This window comes from Heptranchias perlo, chromosome 10 (assembly GCF_035084215.1).
Source record: "Heptranchias perlo isolate sHepPer1 chromosome 10, sHepPer1.hap1, whole genome shotgun sequence".
NCBI classification, from domain to species: domain Eukaryota; kingdom Metazoa; phylum Chordata; class Chondrichthyes; order Hexanchiformes; family Hexanchidae; genus Heptranchias; species Heptranchias perlo.
Window position 1 is genome coordinate 85868251 of NC_090334.1, and position 20035 is coordinate 85888285.

The 20035-nt window shown below is 45.4% G+C and overlaps 1 protein-coding gene across 1 annotated transcript in view; it reads right to left on the reverse strand.

Moving 5' to 3' along the window:
- LOC137326807 (heme transporter FLVCR2-like) overlaps window positions 1–20035 on the reverse strand; it is a 172940-nt gene that overhangs the window by 106867 nt on the left and 46038 nt on the right. The window contains exon 4 of the mRNA XM_067992201.1: window positions 6852–6919. Within this exon, the coding sequence (XP_067848302.1) occupies window positions 6852–6919 (68 nt within the window). The remainder of the gene's footprint in view (window positions 1–6851; window positions 6920–20035) is intronic.

Here is a 20035-nt window from a genome sequence, read left to right on the forward strand (position 1 = left end):
TGGGAGGTCCTGAGGCCGTGAATCTCTTTGGGAGGTCCTGAGGCCGTGAATCTCTTTGGGAGGTCCTGAGGCCGTGAATCTCTATGGGAGGTCCTGAGGCCGTGAATCTCTATGGGAGGTCCTGAGGCCGTGAATCTCTTTGGGAGGTCCTGAGGCCGTGAATCTCTTTGGGAGGTCCTGAGGCCGTGAATCTCTTTGGGAGGTCCTGAGGCCGTGAATCTCTTTCGGAGGTCCTGAGGCCGTGAATCTCTTTGGGAGGTCCTGAGGCCGTGAATCTCTTTGGGAGGTCCTGAGGCCGTGAAATGCGGTATAGAAATTCAAGTCCTTTCCTTTTTCCGAGTGACTGCCACCCTGCAGATGTGTTTGCGTTGTCCATCATTTTGCATCTTTCCAGGTTTGCAGCTTCTTCTACATTTAACAGTAGCGCCGGGAATTTGCTCAGGGATTCTTACACTCTGCCACTATAACCATGGCGTAAACGGGGCTTCGCTGAACCTCTTCAAAAATTAAGGTGACCAAGCGGGAGAAGTCCCGAGGAGATTCCCAGCGTAGAGCATTTAATCTGCTGAAGGATATATAGTTTCACTTCACTCTCGGGCCCAACTTGCTCAAAGAGAAAAGCTCCTGGTCACAGCCGACCTCTAGGAACAGTCCGAGTGGAAAGTGGCACTTTAATAAACTCAAATGGTTCAGAAGAAGCAATCATGGTCCAGCTCACCTCACCCCACCCACAAACCGGGGAGACTGAGTTTCCAATTGCCCAATACTTAATCAGTTCCCATTTTAATGATGTTACAGCCTCTACCTCAAAAGCTACTTCTCTAAAGAAACCTTTTGTTACATGGACTGACATAGAATTTTACAGCACAGAAACAGGCCATTCGGCCCAACTGGTCCATGCTGGCGTTTATGCTCCACACGAACCACCTCCCTCCCTACTTCATCTCACCCTATCAGCATATCCTTCTATTCCTTTCTCCCTCATGTGTTTATCGAGCTTCCCCTTAAATGTATCTACACTATTCACCTCAACTACTCCTTGTGGGAGCGAGTTCCACATTCTCACCACTCTCTGGGTAAAGAAGTTTCTCCTGAATTCCCTATTGGATTTATTAGTGACTATCTTATATTTATGGCCTCTAGTTTTAGACTCCCCACAAGTGGAAACATCTTCTCTACGTCTACCCTATCAAACCCCTTTCATAATCTTAAAGACCTCTATCAGGTCACCCCTCACTCTGCTCTTTTCTAGAGAAAAGAGTCCCAGCCTGTTCAATCATTTGTGTGAAAACATTTCTTGTAACTTGCATCTTCATTATTCTAGTAATAATGCTGAGTCTTTGTCTCCTTATTATTAATTTACTAACCATGTATGGAACCCAAATTGTGCCATAGTGACCAGGTTACGGGTGAGTGGGTGCCACTTGATGCCTCTATTGGTGACCAGGTTACGGGTGAGTGGGTGCCACTTGATGTCTCTCTATTGGTGACCAGGTTACCGGTGAGTGGGTGCCACTTGATGTCTCTATTGGTGACCAGGTTACCGGTGAGTGGGTGCCACTTGATGTCTCTATTGGTGACCAGGTTACCGGTGAGTGGGTGCCACTTGATGCCTCTATTGGTGACCAGGTTACGGGTGAGTGGGTGCCACTTGATGTCTCTATTGGTGACCAGGTTACGGGTGAGTGGGTGCCACTTGATGTCTCTCTATTGGTGACCAGGTTACCGGTGAGTGGGTGCCACTTGATGTCTCTCTATTGGTGACCAGGTTACGGGTGAGTGGGTGCCACTTGATGCCTCTATTGGTGACCAGGTTACGGGTGAGTGGGTGCCACTTGATGCCTCTTATTGGTGACCAGGTTACGGGTGAGTGGGTGCCACTTGATGCCTCTATTGGTGACCAGGTTACCGGTGAGTGGGTGCCACTTGATGTCTCTATTGGTGACCAGGTTACGGGTGAGTGGGTGCCACTTGATGCCTCTATTGGTGACCAGGTTACGGGTGAGTGGGTGCCACTTGATGTCTCTCTATTGGTGACCAGGTTACGGGTGAGTGGGTGCCACTTGATGCCTCTATTGGTGACCAGGTTACGGGTGAGTGGGTGCCACTTGATGCCTCTATTGGTGACCAGGTTACGGGTGAGTGGGTGCCACTTGATGCCTCTATTGGTGACCAGGTTACGGGTGAGTGGGTGCCACTTGATGTCTCTCTATTGGTGACCAGGTTACGGGTGAGTGGGTGCCACTTGATGTCTCTCTATTGGTGACCAGGTTACGGGTGAGTGGGTGCCACTTGATGCCTCTATTGGTGACCAGGTTACCGGTGAGTGGGTGCCACTTGATGTCTCTATTGGTGACCAGGTTACCGGTGAGTGGGTGCCACTTGATGTCTCTATTGGTGACCAGGTTACCGGTGAGTGGGTGCCACTTGATGTCTCTATTGGTGAATCTTCCCATCAGTTTACCGATGATCAGAAGGAGGCTGGTAGGGCGGTAATTGGCCAGATTAGATTTATTCTGTGTTTTGTGGGTCGGACACACTACGCCAGAGCGGATGCCAATGTCATAGCTGCACTGGAATAGCTTGGCTATTTTGGTACGCAGGTCTTCAGCAATGGAGCTGGAACATTGTGGTGGCGTCAAATATAACCGGCTTAGGTACAATCACCAATCAGAGTCTCAGTTGATATATGATAGACCTTTTGCAAATTCTTTAGTCGTTTCAGTGACTTGCACTTCAAAGGTACCAGAATGACAACAGCCATGAAAGGCTGATGACTTCTGGAATTATCCACAGGCACAGGAGTCGGCTGTCTGAAGGATCAATGACCAGATGGATTTCTTGAAACCAGTCACCGTACAACAAGTGAAGCAACGCAAACCCGCAAACACGTCTCAGTTTCAGAAGACAATGGTTCATGAAGTTAAAACTCTGCTGAAACTTTACAAAAACACTTGCAAAAGAAGAAACTACAGGACAATGTACTTAAAAGTTTGGCAGCACCCTAAGTAGAAAAGTCACCTGGTCCAGATGGGCTGCATCCTAGTTTACAGGGTGAAGTAAGGGTGGAAATTGCGGAGGGTCTGGCTCTTGTACCAAGGATGAGGAGAGACTGGAGAAGCTGGGGTTGTTCTCCTTAGAGCAGAGAAGGTTAAGGGGAGATTTAATAAAGATGTTCAAAATCATAAAGGGTTTTGACAGAGTAAATAAGGAGAAACTGTTTCCATTGGCAGAAGGGTCGGTAACCAGAGGACACAGATTTAAGGCGATCGGCAAAAGAACCAGAGGGGAGATGAGGAAACATTTTTTAACACAGCGAGTTGTTATGATCTGGAATGCACTGTCCGAAAGGGCGGGGGAAGCAGATTCAATAATAACTTTCAAAAGGGAATTGGATAAATACTTGAAAGGAAAAAAGTTACAGGGCTCTGGGGAAAGGGCAGGGGATGTTTCCGGCCCAGCGAGGAAGGAGGCATTGCTGGACTTGGTTCTGGAGAATGAGGCAGGCCAAGTGGAGCAAAGGTCAGTGGGGGAACATTTAGGGAGCAGCGATCATAGTATCATAAGGTTTAGAATAGTTATGGAAAAGGACAAGGAACAATCTAGAGTAAAAATACTCAATTGGAGGAGGGTCAATTTCAGTGGGATGAGAACAGATCTGGCCCGGGTAAATTGGAATCAAAGATTGGCAGGCAAAACTGTAATTGAACAATGGGCGGCCTTTAAAGAGGAGATGGTTCGGGTACAGTCTGGGTACATTCCCACCAGGGAGAAAGGAGGGCAACTAAAGCCAGAGCTCCCTGGATGACAAAAGAGATAGAGAGTAAGATGAAGCAGAAAAAAGGGGCATATGACAGATGTCAGGTTGATAATACAAGTGAGAACCAGGCAGAATATAGAAAGTTCAAAGGGGAAGTGAAAAAGGAAATAAGAGGGGCAAAGAGAGAGTGAGAGAATAGACTGGCGACCAACATAAAAGGGAATCCAAAAGTCTTCTACAGGCATGTAAACAGTAAACAGGTAGTAAGAGGAGGGGTGGGGCCGATTAGGGACCAAAAAGGAGATCTACTCATGGAGGCAGAGGGCATGGCCGAGTTACTAAACTAGTACTTTGCATCTGTCTTTACCAAGGAAGATGCTGCCAGAGTCTCAGTAAAGGAAGATGTAGTTGAGATACTGGATGGGCTAAAAATTGATAAAGAGGAGGTACTGGAAAGGCTGGCTGTACTTAAAGTAGATAAATCACCTGGTCCGGATGGGATGCATCCTAGGCTGCTGAGGGAAGTAAGGGTGGAAATTGCGGAGGTACTGGCCATAATCTTCCAAACATCCTTAGATACAGGGGTGGTGCCAGAGGACTGGAGAATTGAGAATGTTACACCCTTGTTCAAAAAAGGGTGTAAGGATAAACCCAGCAACTACAGGCCAGTCAGTTTAACCTTGGTGGTGGGGAAACTTTGAGAAACGATAATCTGGGATAGAATTAGCAGTCACTTGGACAAGTGTGGATTGATTAGGGAAAGTCAGCACGGATTTGTTAAAGGCAAATCATGTTTAACTAACTTGATTGGGGTTTTTGATGAGGTAACAGAGAGGGTCGATGAGGGCAATGCAGTTGATGTGGTGTATATGGACTTTCAAAAGGCGTTTGATAAAGTGCCGCACGGTAGGCTTATCATCAAGATTGAAACCCATGGAATAAAAGGGGCAGTAGCAGAATTGGCTAAGTGACAGGAAACAGAGAGTAGTGGTGAACGGTTGTTTTTCAGACATGAGGGAGGTGTACAGTGGTGTTCCCCAGGGGTCAGTGCTGGGACCACTGCTTTTCTTGATATATATTAATGACTTGGACTTGGGTGTACAGGGCACAGTTTCCAAATTTGCAGATGACACGAAACTTGGAAGTGTAGTGAACAGTGAGGAGGATAGTGATAGACTTCAAGAGGATATAGACAGGCTGGTGGAATGGGCGGACACGTGGCAGATGAAATTTAATGCAGAAAATGCAAAGTGATACATTTCAGTAGGAAGAATGAGGAGAGGCAATATAAACTAGAGTGTACAATTCTAAAAGGGGTGCAGGAACAGAGAGATCTGGGGGTATATGTGCACAAATCGTTGAAGGTGACAGGGCAGGTTGAGAAAGTGGTTAAAAAAGCATACGGGATCCTGGGCTTTATAAATAGAGGCACAGAGTACAAAAGCAAGGAAGTCATGATTAACCTTTATAAAACACTAGAGTATTGTGTCCAGTTCTGGGCACTGCACTTTAGGAAGGATGTGAAGGCCTTAGAGAGGGTGCAGAAGAGATTTACTAGAATGATTCCAGGGATGAGGGACTTTAGTTCCGTGGATAGACTGGAGAAGCTGGGGTTGTTCTCCTTGGAACAGAGACGGTTGTGAGGAGATTTGATAGAGGCATTCAAAATCACGAAGGGTCTAGACAGAGTAGATAGAGAGAAACTGTTCCCATTGGTGGAAGGGTCAAGAACCAGAGGACATAGATTTAAGGTGATTGGCAAAAGAACCAAAGGTGACATGAGGAAAAACTTTTTTACACAGCGAGTGGTTAGGATCTGGAATGCACTGCCCGAGGGGGTGGTGGAGGCAGATTCAATCATGGCCTTCAAAAGGGAACCGGATAAATACTTGAAAGGAAAAAACTTGCAGGGCCTCGGGGATAGGGTGGGGGAATGGGACTAGCTGGATTGCTCTTGCATAGAGTTGGCGCGGATTTGATGGGCCGAATGGCCTCCTTCCATGCTGTAACCGTCTATGATTCTGAGTGGGATTAATTGGATAACTCTTTCAAACAGCCAGCATAGGCACGATGGGCCAAGTGGCCTCCTGTGTTGTACATACTATGATAAGTATGTTTCTCGGTGTGCCATCAGTGAAACTGCTGCCAATTGATGGAGAAAAAGAACTGGGTACATTTCCAGAATGACGCTTATGTACAGACAGACAGACAGACAGACACAACTGGAGTGAAAGGGCACAGGAGGACTGTCGTTGCCCCTATATAATGCCAAATTCACAAACGTGTAGTTGTTTTTCTGCATTTGGATGACAGACTAATTATTTTTAAGTATAGGTTGAATTAATGAAGAGTAGTGGCAGATTGCAGCAACCACTGAAATGATCCCATTTGAGGTTGCTTGTGCATGTTAAGGACCACATTTTAAAAAAAAGACTATAAAAGGTCTAACAGCTATTGAACAGAAATTTAAATCAGCAAAATGGAACCTGTTTTACTCAATCAGCAGATGATATTTGTGCAGCTGCAGGTCAGTACGTTAGGCTTGCACATTAGTATTGAACAAGTGTGAGCCTGAATGGACCAGTACAGCACATCTCAGGACCCAGTCAGGTCCGGGATTCAGAGTCAATTTTTGCAGCTCTCTTATTTCTCCCTCCCCCACCAGCACCAATCTAAGGACCTGTGCTTCCATTAGGTGCGTTGTCCGTCGCGGTGGAACTGTATGCAAGTTAAGCCAGTTGTCCGTGATTTCTATGCCATTGCTTCCCTATGCTCAACCAATGGGAAGTACACAGGCTGGGAGATATAATGGCTCAGGTCAGATTCATTCCCCCTCCCTTTTCCCTCATCCAAATGGGACACTGCGATCAATCACAAGGCAGTTGTCTCTGGTGAGCCAAGAGAGAACAGAAGGTCGGACCCAGCAGCTTCAGGATACAAGCCTTTGTCCACATGACTGATCTTAGTGGCTGCTTAGTGTACAATATAGTGAGATTTAAAAAACACCCTTTAATTTCAGACACAATTTCTCCTGACTTTGAAGCATTAACTATTGAGTAAGAAAAAGCCCGTGAGAGGACAAGGTACATACTGGGTAATGTGTCAGCACCATCTTGTTCAGAAGCGTTGAAACTGCATAATAAGAACCGGTGTTAATTCCTATGGATAAAAAAAAAGATAAGAAGGGTTTTCTCCATCTTTTGTTAAAGTTAACTCAACTATAGCTTTCCTTTTTTTGGCTGGTCAGAACTTCCATTAATGCAGGAAGTCAATTGACTTAATGCTGTTTTTACTGTCAAGACACTGATTTCTTCTATTTTTGGCAAATCAAGAGACCCCCTGAGGAGGAATTATTAATATGCACGAGGTTTACGACCTTATTTCTTATATTAACAAGCTACCGTGATTTACACCGTCACAATGATCCCTACTGTTTACTTCTACCTCTTCCATTCTTCCACCCTCAGCTCATTCATTATTAGATCTCGTAAATAAATTTCTCCAACAGGTGACAGTTCAATGTGGAGAAGTGTGAAATCATCAGTATGGGAGAATCTAAATAGGGAGCATGTGATAAACGGAACACAGTAATATCTAGGGGTTAATCTGTGAAACCGTCAGCATGCTGATTGGCTGCAGTTAAAAAGGCAAATACGGTAATAGGTTGTGGTAGAAGAGACAAAGTTCCCTTCTGCGGCTATGGAAGAGTTGAGGTCGAAGATCAGCCATGATCTGATTGAATGGCGGAGCAGGCTCGAGGGGCCGTATGACCTACTCCTGCTCCTATTTCTTATGTAACAATCTTGATCTCTGCCTCTTGAGAGGGGCAGAAGGTGAGAACAAAACTAATTGTAAATTTCAGGAATTTAAGTTATGAAGAAAGGTTAAAGAATTTCGGAATCAGAAACAGAGAAGATAAGATTTCAGATGTAATCCTTCATCAGAATTGGGAAACTTTAAAGATAAAACATCTCTAAAGAGGGAAGAGAACACACGCGCGGAGACATGAACAGATGCACACACGAACAAACACACACGCGCACACACAGACGTACACGTGAACGAACAGACACGGACACACACACGCAGACACACGTACACACAAACAGACACACAGAAACACACGCGCATGAACAGACACACAGGAACAGACACACACAGGAACAGACACACACACGCACAGACAGTCACACGCACACCGACACACGCACGAACAGACATGCATGCACACACGAACAGACACACACATGAACAGACACGCACACATGAACAAACGCACACACGAACAAACAGACACACACGCATGCATACACACACAAACAGACACACACATACGAAGACATACACAGACATACGCGCATGAGCAGACACACACGAACAGACATATACATGAGCAGATACAAACACATGCACAGGCATGCATGAACAGACACACACACGCATGAACAGACACAAATACGCATGAACAGACACACACAAGTATAATGACCCATCAAGTACTAAACAACCTCAGCTTTTCAAATGTCCTCTGTCTCCCAAATGTCATTTATAACTCTCATCATGCTTCCTATTTAAGCATCTCCTGATTTTCTTTTAAACCCTTCACTGGTCATCGTACTCCCTCTGCTGTGTGTTTTCTTTTCTTTCTCTCCTCCTCTTTGTTCAGCTCGTTTTTAAATGCTGTTCATCTTGAATTTTTCCAGTTCTGACGACGGGGCCATACCTGAAACTTTAACGTGTCTGTTTTCTCCACAGATGCTGCACTGTCTGCTGACTGTTTCCGCCATTTTCTGGCTTTGTTTAATATTTCCAGCATCTGGAGCTTTTTTTTGTTTTTATTTAAATAAGTTTCAGAAAAGTGGGCTTTGAAGCAGCCTAGTGGACGTTTTTAAGATTCTGAAGGTAATTAACAAAATTCATCCGGACAAATTGTTCACTGTTGTGAAGGGTTCAAACCCCTGGGGGAGACATTGGGAATGAGAAAAATAGAGTAAGGGGGAATTAGGGGAAACTTTCTCAGCCGTAGGGTATTTGAGATGTGCAATAAGTTACATGGGAAAGTCACTGAAACAGGCAGTTCAAATGGGCTAAAGACTACAGGATGTATTTCTGGAGATATAGGATTGGGGAGGTGGCTGAGAGTGAGAAATCAGATAGGTAGTATTGAGACAAACCAGTGGCAGGCTTGTTGGTCCAAATAATCTCTTCCCTTTCCCCCAAATTCTTATGTTCACTGCCCGTTGTTATCAGATATCCTTCCCCGACTCAGTAATTGAACAGTTCCTCTATGCTGGAGTCAGGGCTTATTTATTAGCAATTAATGGGTTTGGATTATGTTCCTCTCCTTGCTTCAGAATATATTGATAGCTTCAATCCAAGCTCATTGCGATCTATTTCCCCTAACCAACCCCTGCAGATTTTTCTACTATTTTCCCACTCCAGCAAACAATTCTCAGCTGAGAGGACACGTGGCTGTCTGAAATCCAGGGCTCGGCCACTGCTCTTCCACAAATGCATTTGGAGATGGGCAAGAGTCCTCCAAGCTGAATTTAGGGAGTTAAACTAAAAAGTAGGACCTCAAAGGTAGTAATCTCAGGATTGCTACCAGTGCCACGGGCTAGTCAGAGTAGGAATGACAGGATAGCTAAGATGAATACGTGGCTTGAGAGATGGTGCAAGAGGGAGGGATTCAAATTCCTGGGCCATTGGAAGCGGTTCTGGGGGAGGTGGGACCAGTACAAATTGGACGGTCTGCATCTGGGCAGGACTGGAACCAATGTCCGAGGGGGAGTGTTTGCTAGTGCTGTTGGGGAGGGTTTAAACTAATGTGGCAGGGGGATGGGAACCGATGCAGGAAGTCAGTGGGAAGTAAAGTGGTGACAGAAACAAAAGGCAGTAAGGGAGAGTGTACAAAACATGACCGGACAGATGGTCTGAGAAAGCAGGGCAAAGGCCAAGGGAAGTCTAGATTAAACTGCATTTATTTCAATGCAAGAAGTCTGATGGGCAAGGCAGATGAACTCAGGGCATGGATGGGTACATGGGACTGGGATGTTATAGCTATTACTGAAACATGGCTAAGGGAGGGGCAGGACTGGCAGCTCAATGTTCCAGGGTACAGATGCTATAGGAAAGATACAGCAGGAGGTAAGAGAGGAGGGGGAGTTGCATTCTTGATTAGGGAGAACATCACGGCAGTAGTACTACAGACCCCCAAATAGTCAACAGGAAATTGAGGAGCAAATATGTAAGGAGATTACAGACAGCTGCAAGAAAAATAGGGTGGTAATAGTAGGGGACTTTAACTTTCCCAACATTGACTGGGACAGCCATAGCATTAGGGGCTTGGATGGAGAGAAATTTGTTGAGTGTATTCAGGAGGAATTTCTCATTCAGTATGTGGATGGCCCGACTAGAGAGGGGGCAAAACTTGACCTCCTCTTGGGAAATAAGGAAGGGCAGGTGACAGAAGTGTTAGTGAGGGATCACTTTGGGACCAGTGATCAGAATTCCATTAGTTTTGAGATAGCTATGGAGAATGATAGGTCTGGCCCAAAAGTTAAAATTCTAAATTGGGGAAAGGCCAATTTTGATGGTATTAGACAGGAACTTTTGGGAGAATCTGTTGGCAGGCAAAGGGACGTCTGGTAAGTGGGAGGCTTTCAAAAGTGTGTTAACCAGGGTTCAGGGTAAGCACATTCCTTATAAAGTGAAGGGCAAGGCTGGTAGAAGTAGGGAACCTTGGATGACTCGGGAGATTGAGGCCCTAGTCAAAAAGGAGGCATATGACATGCATAGGCAGCTGGGATCAAGTGGATCCCTTGAAGAGTACAGAGATTGCCGGAGTAGAGTTAAGAGAGAAATCAGGAGGGCAAAAAGGGGACATGAGATTGCTTTGGCAGATAAGGCAAAGGAGAATCCAAAGAGCTTCTACAAATACATAAAGGGCAAAAGGGTAACTAGGGAGAGAGTAGGGCCTCTGAAGGATCAACAAGGTCATCTATGTGCAGAACCACCAGAGATGGGTGAGATCCTAAATGAATATTTCACATCGGTATTCACGGTTGAGAAAGGCATGGATGTTAGGGAACTTGGGGAAATAAATAGTGATGTCTTGAGGAGTGTACATATTACAGAGAGGGAGGTGCTGGAAGTCTTAACGCGCATCAAGGTAGATAAATCTCCGGGACCTGATGAAATGTATCCCAGGACGTTATGGGAGGTTAGGGAGGAAATTGCGGGTCCCCTAGCAGAGATATTTGAAAGCCACAAGTGTGTGCCCGATCCGAAGTCCCACACTCTAAATAGACAATTACAAAGAGGCTATGATTCTTCTCCGTTCAGTATTTGATCATTTTCATCCAGCTCTTGAAAGTAAATCCATGAACTCTGGAAATGGAAGTTGTATCCTGAGAGTCAATGTTACACCACAGATACACAGACGAAAATTATTTCTAAATGTAGATGACAGGAGGTACCTGTTGTTCCAGCACTACACAGGAATGGAATTTGCTGTAAATCTAACACCATCTGGACTAACAATTAACTGTAATTAGGATTAAACAGCCCTGTGCTCCTGCTCCATGGTTTGAACTGCACCTTCCAATGTGACCTTTGCTTCTGGCCATTTTTAATTGAGGGCAAGACACTGGAAAAATGCAAAAAACACAACTTCTGTGTACAGACATGTTTACTGTTTCTTCTAATTAAGTATTTGATCCGCACCTGTACCTTTATCTGCAGGACCTCTACAATTCTTCAATTCAGAATGGACAAAATCCAACAGGGCAAATTTCTTTTAAACCTTGGTGTCAAATATCACTTTTTGGCCAAATTGTGACTGTAAAAAAGTGTAACAACTTGCATTTATTTTGCGCCATTAACGTAGTAAAACATCTCAAGGCGCTCACCAGGACATTGCTGCAGGAGTTCCTCAGGGCAGTGTCCTCGGCCCAACCATCTTCAGCTGCTTCATCAATGACCTTCCCTCCATCATAAGGTCAGAAAATGGGGATGTTCACTGATGATTGCACAGTGTTCAGTTCCATTCGCAGCCCCTCAAATAATGAAGCAGTCCGAGCCCGCATGCAGCAAGACCTGGACAACATCTAGGCTTGGGCTGGACGAGTGCCAGGCAATGACCATCTTCAACAAGAGAGAGTCTAATCACCGCCCCTTGACATTCAACAGCATTACCATCGCCAAATCCCCCACCATCAACGTCCTGGGGGTCACCATTGACCAGAAACTTAACTGGACCAGCCACATAAATACTGTGGCTTTGAGAGCAGGTCAGAGGCTGGGTATTCTGTGGCGAGTGACTCACCTCCTCACTCCCCAAAGCCTTTCCACCATCTACAAGGCACAAGTCAGGAGTGTGATGGAATACTCTCCACTTGCCTGGATGAGTGCAGCACCAACAACACTCAAGAAGCTCGACACCATCCAGGACAAAGCAGCCCGCTTGATTGGCACCCCATCCACCACCCTAAACATTCACTCCCTTCACCACCGGCGCACAGTGGCTGCAGCGTGTACCATCCACAGGATGCACTGCAGCAATTTGCCAAGGCTTCTTCAACAGCACCTCCCATACCCGCGACCTCTACCACCTAGAAGGACAAGAGCAGCAGGCACATGGGAACACCACCACCCGCACGTTTCCCTCCAACTCACACACCATCCCGACTTGGAAATATATCGCCGTTCCTTCATCGTCGCTGGGTCAAAATCCTGGAACTCCCTTCTTAACAGCACTGTGGGAGAACCTTCACCACACGGACTGCAGCGGTTCAAGGCGGCGGCTCACCACCACCTTCTCAAGGGCAATTAGGGATGGGCAATAAATGCAGGCCTGTTCCAATGCTCTCCTGGCCGGCCTCTCATCTTCCACGAACTTGAGCTCATCCAAAATTCTGCTGCCCGTATTTTCTTTTCATTGAATATATTCAAGGCTGAGATCGATAGATTTTTGGACTCGAGGGGAATCAAGGGATACGAGGGTTGGACAGGAAAGTGGTGCTGAGGTCAAAGATCAGCCATGACCTGATTGAACTGCGGAGCAGGCGCGAGGGGCCGAATGGGCTACTCCTGCTCTTATTTCTTACGGATGTCAGACAAGCAGTGCGTAAACTCAGACAGTGGAGCGGTAGAGAGCACGAGAGAGAGAGAGAGAGAGAGAGGTGGTGAGGTAGAGCTGGCTGTTATCAGTGTAGACGTGGGACCCGATGTCGTCTTTTCGGATATATCGCGAGGGGCAGCATGTAGATGAGAACTAGGAGGGACCCAACAAACGAACCAGTGAGGTTAGCTCTGTCTGGTGCAGCACAAGACAATCCTGTTGTAACTTCACACCACTAAGTCTCAGCAACCAGATGGAGTATATTTAAGTGACAACAGGCATCAGCTCTTCCAAGATTTAAGATACAGATAGAAATGAAAGAGAGGCACGAAAAGGCACTGTTCCCTGATTGGTTGGGGGTGGTGAGAGATCACCTTTGATAAACATGAGAGAATTCTTTGGGCAGGTATGAGTGCTTACACATAAAGGTAACTCAGTGGATAATGTTATCTAGATTTCAACAAGGCTTGACATGCACTAGCGCAGAGAAGATTAGACATAAGAGGTAGAAAACTATGGAATCAATGGTCAGTCAGTCTCTGAAATGGATTGATATGAATCAAAGAATGACAGAGGGTGATCCTGCCTGAAATTGAATCAGTGACAAGTGACTATTTGGGTACCCTGAGGATTTAGATCAGCCTTCTGTGTCCCAAGATGCTTCACAGCTAATGAAGTATTTTTGAAGTGCAGTCAATGTTGTAATGTAGAGAAATGAAACAGCTATTTTGTGCAAAGCAAGGTCCCACAAACAGCAATGAGGCAAGTGACCAGATAATCTGCTTTAATGGTTTTATTTCATGGTTAAATATTACTCAAACATGGGTAAACTTCCCTGCTCGTCTTCAACTTGTGCCATGATTAGCCAATAACACCATTATCATTGTATCATGCAGCTAGCAGGAGGTGAAGAGATGGCCCTTGGCTTCTCTTCGTCTAGCAATTCCTTTGTTCCTATGACATGGTATCCACCCGTGAGGGCAGACAGGGCCTCAGTTTAACATTCTATCCAAAAAGCAGCATTACCAACAGTGCAGCACTCAGTTAGTACTGCATTGAGTCCTAATGTAGATTATGTGCCAGACTGGGCCTGCGGCAGGTGATGAGCGAACCAACACGAGGGAAAAACTTACTTGACCTCGTCCTCACCAATCTACCTGTCGCAGATGCATCTGTCCATGACAGTATTGGTAGGAGTGACCACCGCAGAGTCCTCGTGGAGATGAAGTCCCGTCTGCGTACTGAGGACACCATCCAACTACCACCGTGCTAAATGGGATAGATTCAGAATAGATCCAGCAGCTCAAAACTGGGCATCCATGAGGCACTGTGGGCCATCAGCAGCAGCAGAATTGTATTCCAGCACAATCTGTAACCTCATGGCCCGGCATATTCCTCACTCTACCATGACCTACAAGCCAGGGGACCAACCCTGGTTCAATGAAGAGCATGCCAGGAGCAGCACCAAGCGTATCTAAAAATGAGGTGCCAACCTGGTGAAGCTACAACTCAGGACTACATGCATGCTAAACAGCAGAAGCAATATGCTATAGACAGAGCTAAGCGAATCCACAACCAACGGATCAGATCAAAGCTCTGCAGTCCTGCCACATCCAGTCATGAATGGTGGTGGACAATTAAACAACTAACAGGACGAGGAGGCTCTGCAAACATCCCCATCCTCAATGATGGTGGAGTCCAGCACGTGAGTGCAAAAGACAAGGCTGAAGCGTTTGCAACCATCTTCAGCCAGAAGTGCCGAGTGGATGATCCATCTCAGCCTCCTCCCGATATCCCCACCATCACAGAAGCCAGTCTTCAGCCAATTCGATTCACTCCGTGATATCAAGAAATGGCTGAGTGCACTGGATACAGCAAAGGCTATGGGCCCCGACAACATCCAGACTGTAGTGCTGAAGACTTGTGCTCCAGAACTAGCTGTGCCTCTAGCCAAGCTGTTCCAGTACAGCTACAACACTGGCATCTACCCGACAATGTGGAAAATTGCCCAGGTATGTCCTGCCACAAAAAGCAGGACAAATCCAATCCGGCCAATTACTACCCCATCAGTCTACCCTCAATCATCAGCAAAGTGATGGAAGGTGTCGTCGACAGTGCTATCAAGCGGCACTTACTCACCAATAACCTGCTCACCGATGCTCAGTTTGGGTTCCGCCCAGGACCACTCGGCTCCAGACCTCATTACAGCCTTGGTCCAAACATGGACAAAAGAGCTGAATTCCAGGAGGTGAGGTGAGAGTGACTGCCCTTGACATCAAGGCAGCATTCGACCAAGTGTGGCACCAAGGAGCCCGAGTAAAATTGAAGTCAATGGGAATCAGGGGGAAAATTCTCCAGTGGCTAGAGTCATACCGAGCACAAAGGAAGATGGTAGTGGTTGTTGGAGGCCAATTATCTCTGCCCCAGGAAATTGCTGCAGGAGTTCCTCAAATAAAAAAACCCCACCATTTGACAGAGTAGAGTGCTATCACAGAGCCAAGGCTGTTACCAAACTAGGGAGGGGCAGAGGAATTGAAGGAGGAAGCTCAGAAATTATACAATAGTGGACAGAAGAATGGCAGATGGAATTTTTTTTAAAATTAAATGGTTTGTTCATGGGATGTGGGCGTCATTGGCAAGGCCAGCATGTATTGCCCATCCTTAATTGCCCTCGAGAAGGTGGAGGTGACAACTGAGTGGCTTGCAAGGCCATTTCAGAGAGCAATTAAGAATCAATCACATTGCTGTGGGTCTGGAGTCACATGTAGGCCCAACCGGGTAAGGACGGCAGGTTTCCTTCCCTGAAGGACACTAGTGAACCAGATGGGTTTTTATGACAATCCGGTAGTTTCATGGCCACCATTACTGATTAAATAAAAATCGAATTAAAAAAGTAATTAATTATATTTAAATTCCCCAGCTGCCCCAGTGGTGGGATTTGAACTCATTCCTCTGGATTAGTAGTCCAGTAATATAACTACTATGCTACCATACCCGCTAATTTAATGCAGACAAGTGTAAAGTTCTGCAGGTATGAAGGAAAAATGGGCAACACGTACTCCAGGAATGATATTAAACTTGCTAAAGGTGAAGGTGCACCAGACTCAGAAGTCTTACTAGACTTAAGTACTTCATTGGCTGTAAAGCACTTTAGGACATCCTGAGGTCATGAAAGGCACTATATAAATGCAGGATCTTTCTTTCGACTTGACACTTAACATGTCCATCAATGCAGAGCAGCAATTACAAAAGCTAACAATGAACTAAGTACTCAAAACAGTAGAATACAAATCAGAGGCAGTCATAACCAAACTGTACAGTGCACTGATCAGATGGCAACATGCACATTTTGTCCAATTCTGGTCACTGACACATGGACATTGAAGGACTGGAGGCAGTGCAGAGAACAGTCATGAGGTTGGATCCCAAATGTGAAAGGGCTGAATTCTGTGGAAAGATTGGAGAGACTTGAACTTTTCAGTCTTGAAAGGAGGCACCAGAGAGGCGATCTTATAAAAGGTTATAAGATAAAGGGAATGAAAAGGGGTAAATCTAGAATAAAATAAATTGTAACAGTAGGACAAGAGGATACAGCTTCAAGCTGGCAAAGTAAATTTGGGACTGATATCAGAAAATGCTTGTTCAGTCATGGACTAGACTTCCAGGTACAATAGTGGAGACAAAAACCCAGGCATCATTCGAGAAACAACTGGATGCTGAAATGGGGGAGGGTGACTTTGGGAACATTCTGGATGGATGATTTAAGGTGGATGAAAAGACTTTCCCTGACCTTAAGTATAAAGTGATGAGATTGTGGAAGAATAAGAATTGTAGCCTGAAATTCCATGGGGTTTTCCTGTCGTAACTGGCAGGAGACCGAAGGAACCCCAGGTAAACGGCTGAGGATGCTCAAAGTTAGTGGGAATCTGGTAGATCCCTGTTGAATTTCAGGGCCAGGATACAGCATAGAAAAATGACAGAGGTGTCGGTGAACAGATTGTTGACTTGCACAACGGCGGCTGAGATAAACAAGGCAAACTACAGTAACTACAGGCCAGTCAACCTAACATCAGTGGTGGGGAACCCAGAGAACATAAACTGGGATAAAATTATTTTTCACTTGGAAAAATATCGGCTAATAAATGACAGCCAAACAATAGAGGGTTGATGAGGGTCATGCGGTTGATGTGTGTAAAAACTTTCAAAAGGCGTTTGATAAAGTGCATTTAATAGACTGGTTAGGAAAATTGAAATCCATGGGATTAAAGAGGCAGCAGCATCATGGATGTGAAATTGATTAAGGGACAGAAAGCAGAGAGTAGTGGTGAACGGTTGTTTCTCAGACTGGAGGGATGTATACAGTGGTGTTCCCCAGGGGTCAGTATTAGGACCACTGCTCTTTTTGATATATATTAATGACCTGGACTTAGGGTATAATTTCAAAGTTTGCAGATGGCAAAACTTGGAAATGTAATAAACAGTGAGGAGGATAGTAACATACTTTAGCAAAACATAAGATAGACTGGTGAAATGGACAGACATGGCAGATGAAATTATTTGTAGAGAAGTGGGAAGTGATGCTTTCTGGGAGGAAGAATGAAGAGAGGCAACATAAACTAAATGGTACAATTTTAAAGGGGGTGCAGAAAGAGACCTGAGGGTGTATGTCCACAAATCTTTAAAGCTAGCAGACAGGTTGATAAAGCTGTTAAAAAAAACAGGATCCTTGGCTTTATAAGAACATAAGAAATAGGAGCAGGAATAGGCCATTCGGCCCCTCGAGCCTGCTCCGCCATTCAAATCAGATCATGGCTGATCTTTGACCTTAACTCCACTTTCCCACCTGATCCCCATATCCCTTGATTCCCCTAGAGTCCCAAAAATGTATGCATCTCAGCCTTGAATATATTCAACGACTGAGCATCCACAGCCCTCTGGGGGAGAGAATTCCAAAGATTCACAACCCCGAGTGAAGAAATTCCTCCTCATCTCAGTCTTGAATGGCCGACCCCTCATCCTGTGACTATGCTCCCAAGTTCCAGCTCCTCTAGCCAAGGGAAATAATCGCTCAGCATCTACCCTGTCAAGCCCCCTCAATCTTGTGTTTCAATGAGATCACCTCTCATTCTTCTGAACTAGAGAGTATCGGCCCATTCTACTCAATCTCTCATCAGACAACCCTCTCATCCCAGGAATCAATCTAGTGAACCTTCGTTGCACCGCCTCTAAGGCAAATATATCCTTCCTTAGATAAAAGGAGACCAAAACTGTACACAGTACTCCAGGTGAGGTCTCACCAAAGCCCTGTACAATTGTAGTAAGACTTCCGTAATTTTGTACTCCACCCCCTTGCAATAAAAGCCAACATGCCGTTTGCTTTCCTAATTGCTTGCTGCACCAGCATACTAACTGTGTTTCTTGTACGAGGACACCCAGATCTATCTGAACACCAACATTTAATAGTTTCTCACCATTTAAAAAATATTGTTTTTTTGTTCTTCCTACCAAAGAGAATAACCTCACATTTCCCCACATTATACTCCATCTGCCACCTTCTTGCCCACTCACTTAACCTGTCTATATCCCTTTGCAGACTCTGTGTCCTCCTCACAGCTTACTTTCCCACCTGGCTTTGAATCATCAGCAAATTTGGATACATTACACTCGGTCCCTTCATCTAAGTCATTAATATAGATTGTAAATAGCTGAGGCCCAAGCACTGATCCTTGTGGTACCCCACTAGTTACAGCCTGCCAACCTGAAAATGACCCGTCTATTGCTACTCTGTTTTCTGTTAACCAATCCTCTATCCATGCTAATATATTACCCCCAATCCCATGAGCCCTTATCTTGTGTAACAACCTTTTATGTGGCACCTTATCGAATGCCTTTTGAAAATCCAAATATACAACATCCACTGGTTCCCCTTTATTTACCCTGCTAGTTACATCCTCAAAAAAACTAATAAATTTGTCAAACACGATTTCCCTTTCATAGAACCATGTTGACTCTGCCTAATCATATTATGATTTAAGTGCCCTGTTACCACTTCCTTAATAATGGATTATGGACTCCAGCATTTATTAATAGAGGCACAGAGTACAAAAGCAAGGAAGTTATGCTAAACCTTAATTAATTGTTAGGCCTCAGCTGGAATATTGTGTAATTCTGGGCACCACACTTTAGGAAGGATGTCAAGGCCTTGGAGAGGGTGCAAAGGAGATTTACTAGAATGAAACCAGGGATGAGGGACTTCAGTTCTGAGAGAGTAGGGAAGCTGGGCTTGATCTCCTTAGACCAGAGAAAGTTATGGGGAAATTTAAGAGGTGTGCAGGATTAGGAGGAGTTTTAGAAACATAGAAAATAGGAGCAGGAGTAGGCCATTCGGCCCTTCGAGCCTGCTCCGCCATTCAATATGATGGCTGATCCTCTATCTCAGTACCATATTCCCGCTCTCTCCCCATACCCCTTGATGCCTTTTGTGTCCAGAAATCTATCCAGCTCCTTCTTAAATATATTCAGTGACTTGGCCTCCACAGCCTCCTGTGGTAGAGAATTCCACAGGTTCACCACCCTCTGAGTGAAGAAATTTCTCCTCATCTCAGTCCTAAATGTCCTACCGCGTATCCTGAGACTGTGACCCCTCGTTCTGGACCCCCCAGCCAGGGGAAACTTCCTCCCTGCATCCAGTCTGTCTAGCCCTGTCAGAATTTTATATGTTTCAATGAGATCACCTCTCATTCTTCTAAACTCGAGTGAATACAGGCCGAGTCAACCCAATCTCTCCTTATACGACAGTCCTGCCATCCCAGGAATCAGTCTGGTGAACCTTCGCTGCACTCCCTCTATGGCAAGTATGTCCTTTCTTAGGCAAGGAGACCAAAACTGCACACAATACTCCAGGTGTGGTCTCACCAAGGCCCTGTATAACTGCAGTAAGACATCCCTGCTCCTGTACTCAAATCCTCTTGCAATGAAGGCTAACATACCATTTGCCTTCCTAACTGCTTGCTGCACCTGCATGTTTGCTTTCAGTGACTGGTGTACAAGGACACCCAGGTCCCTTTGTACATCAACATTTCCCAATCTATCACCATTTAAATAACTCTGCCTTTGTTTTTCCTTCTGAAGTGGATAACTTCACATTTATCCAC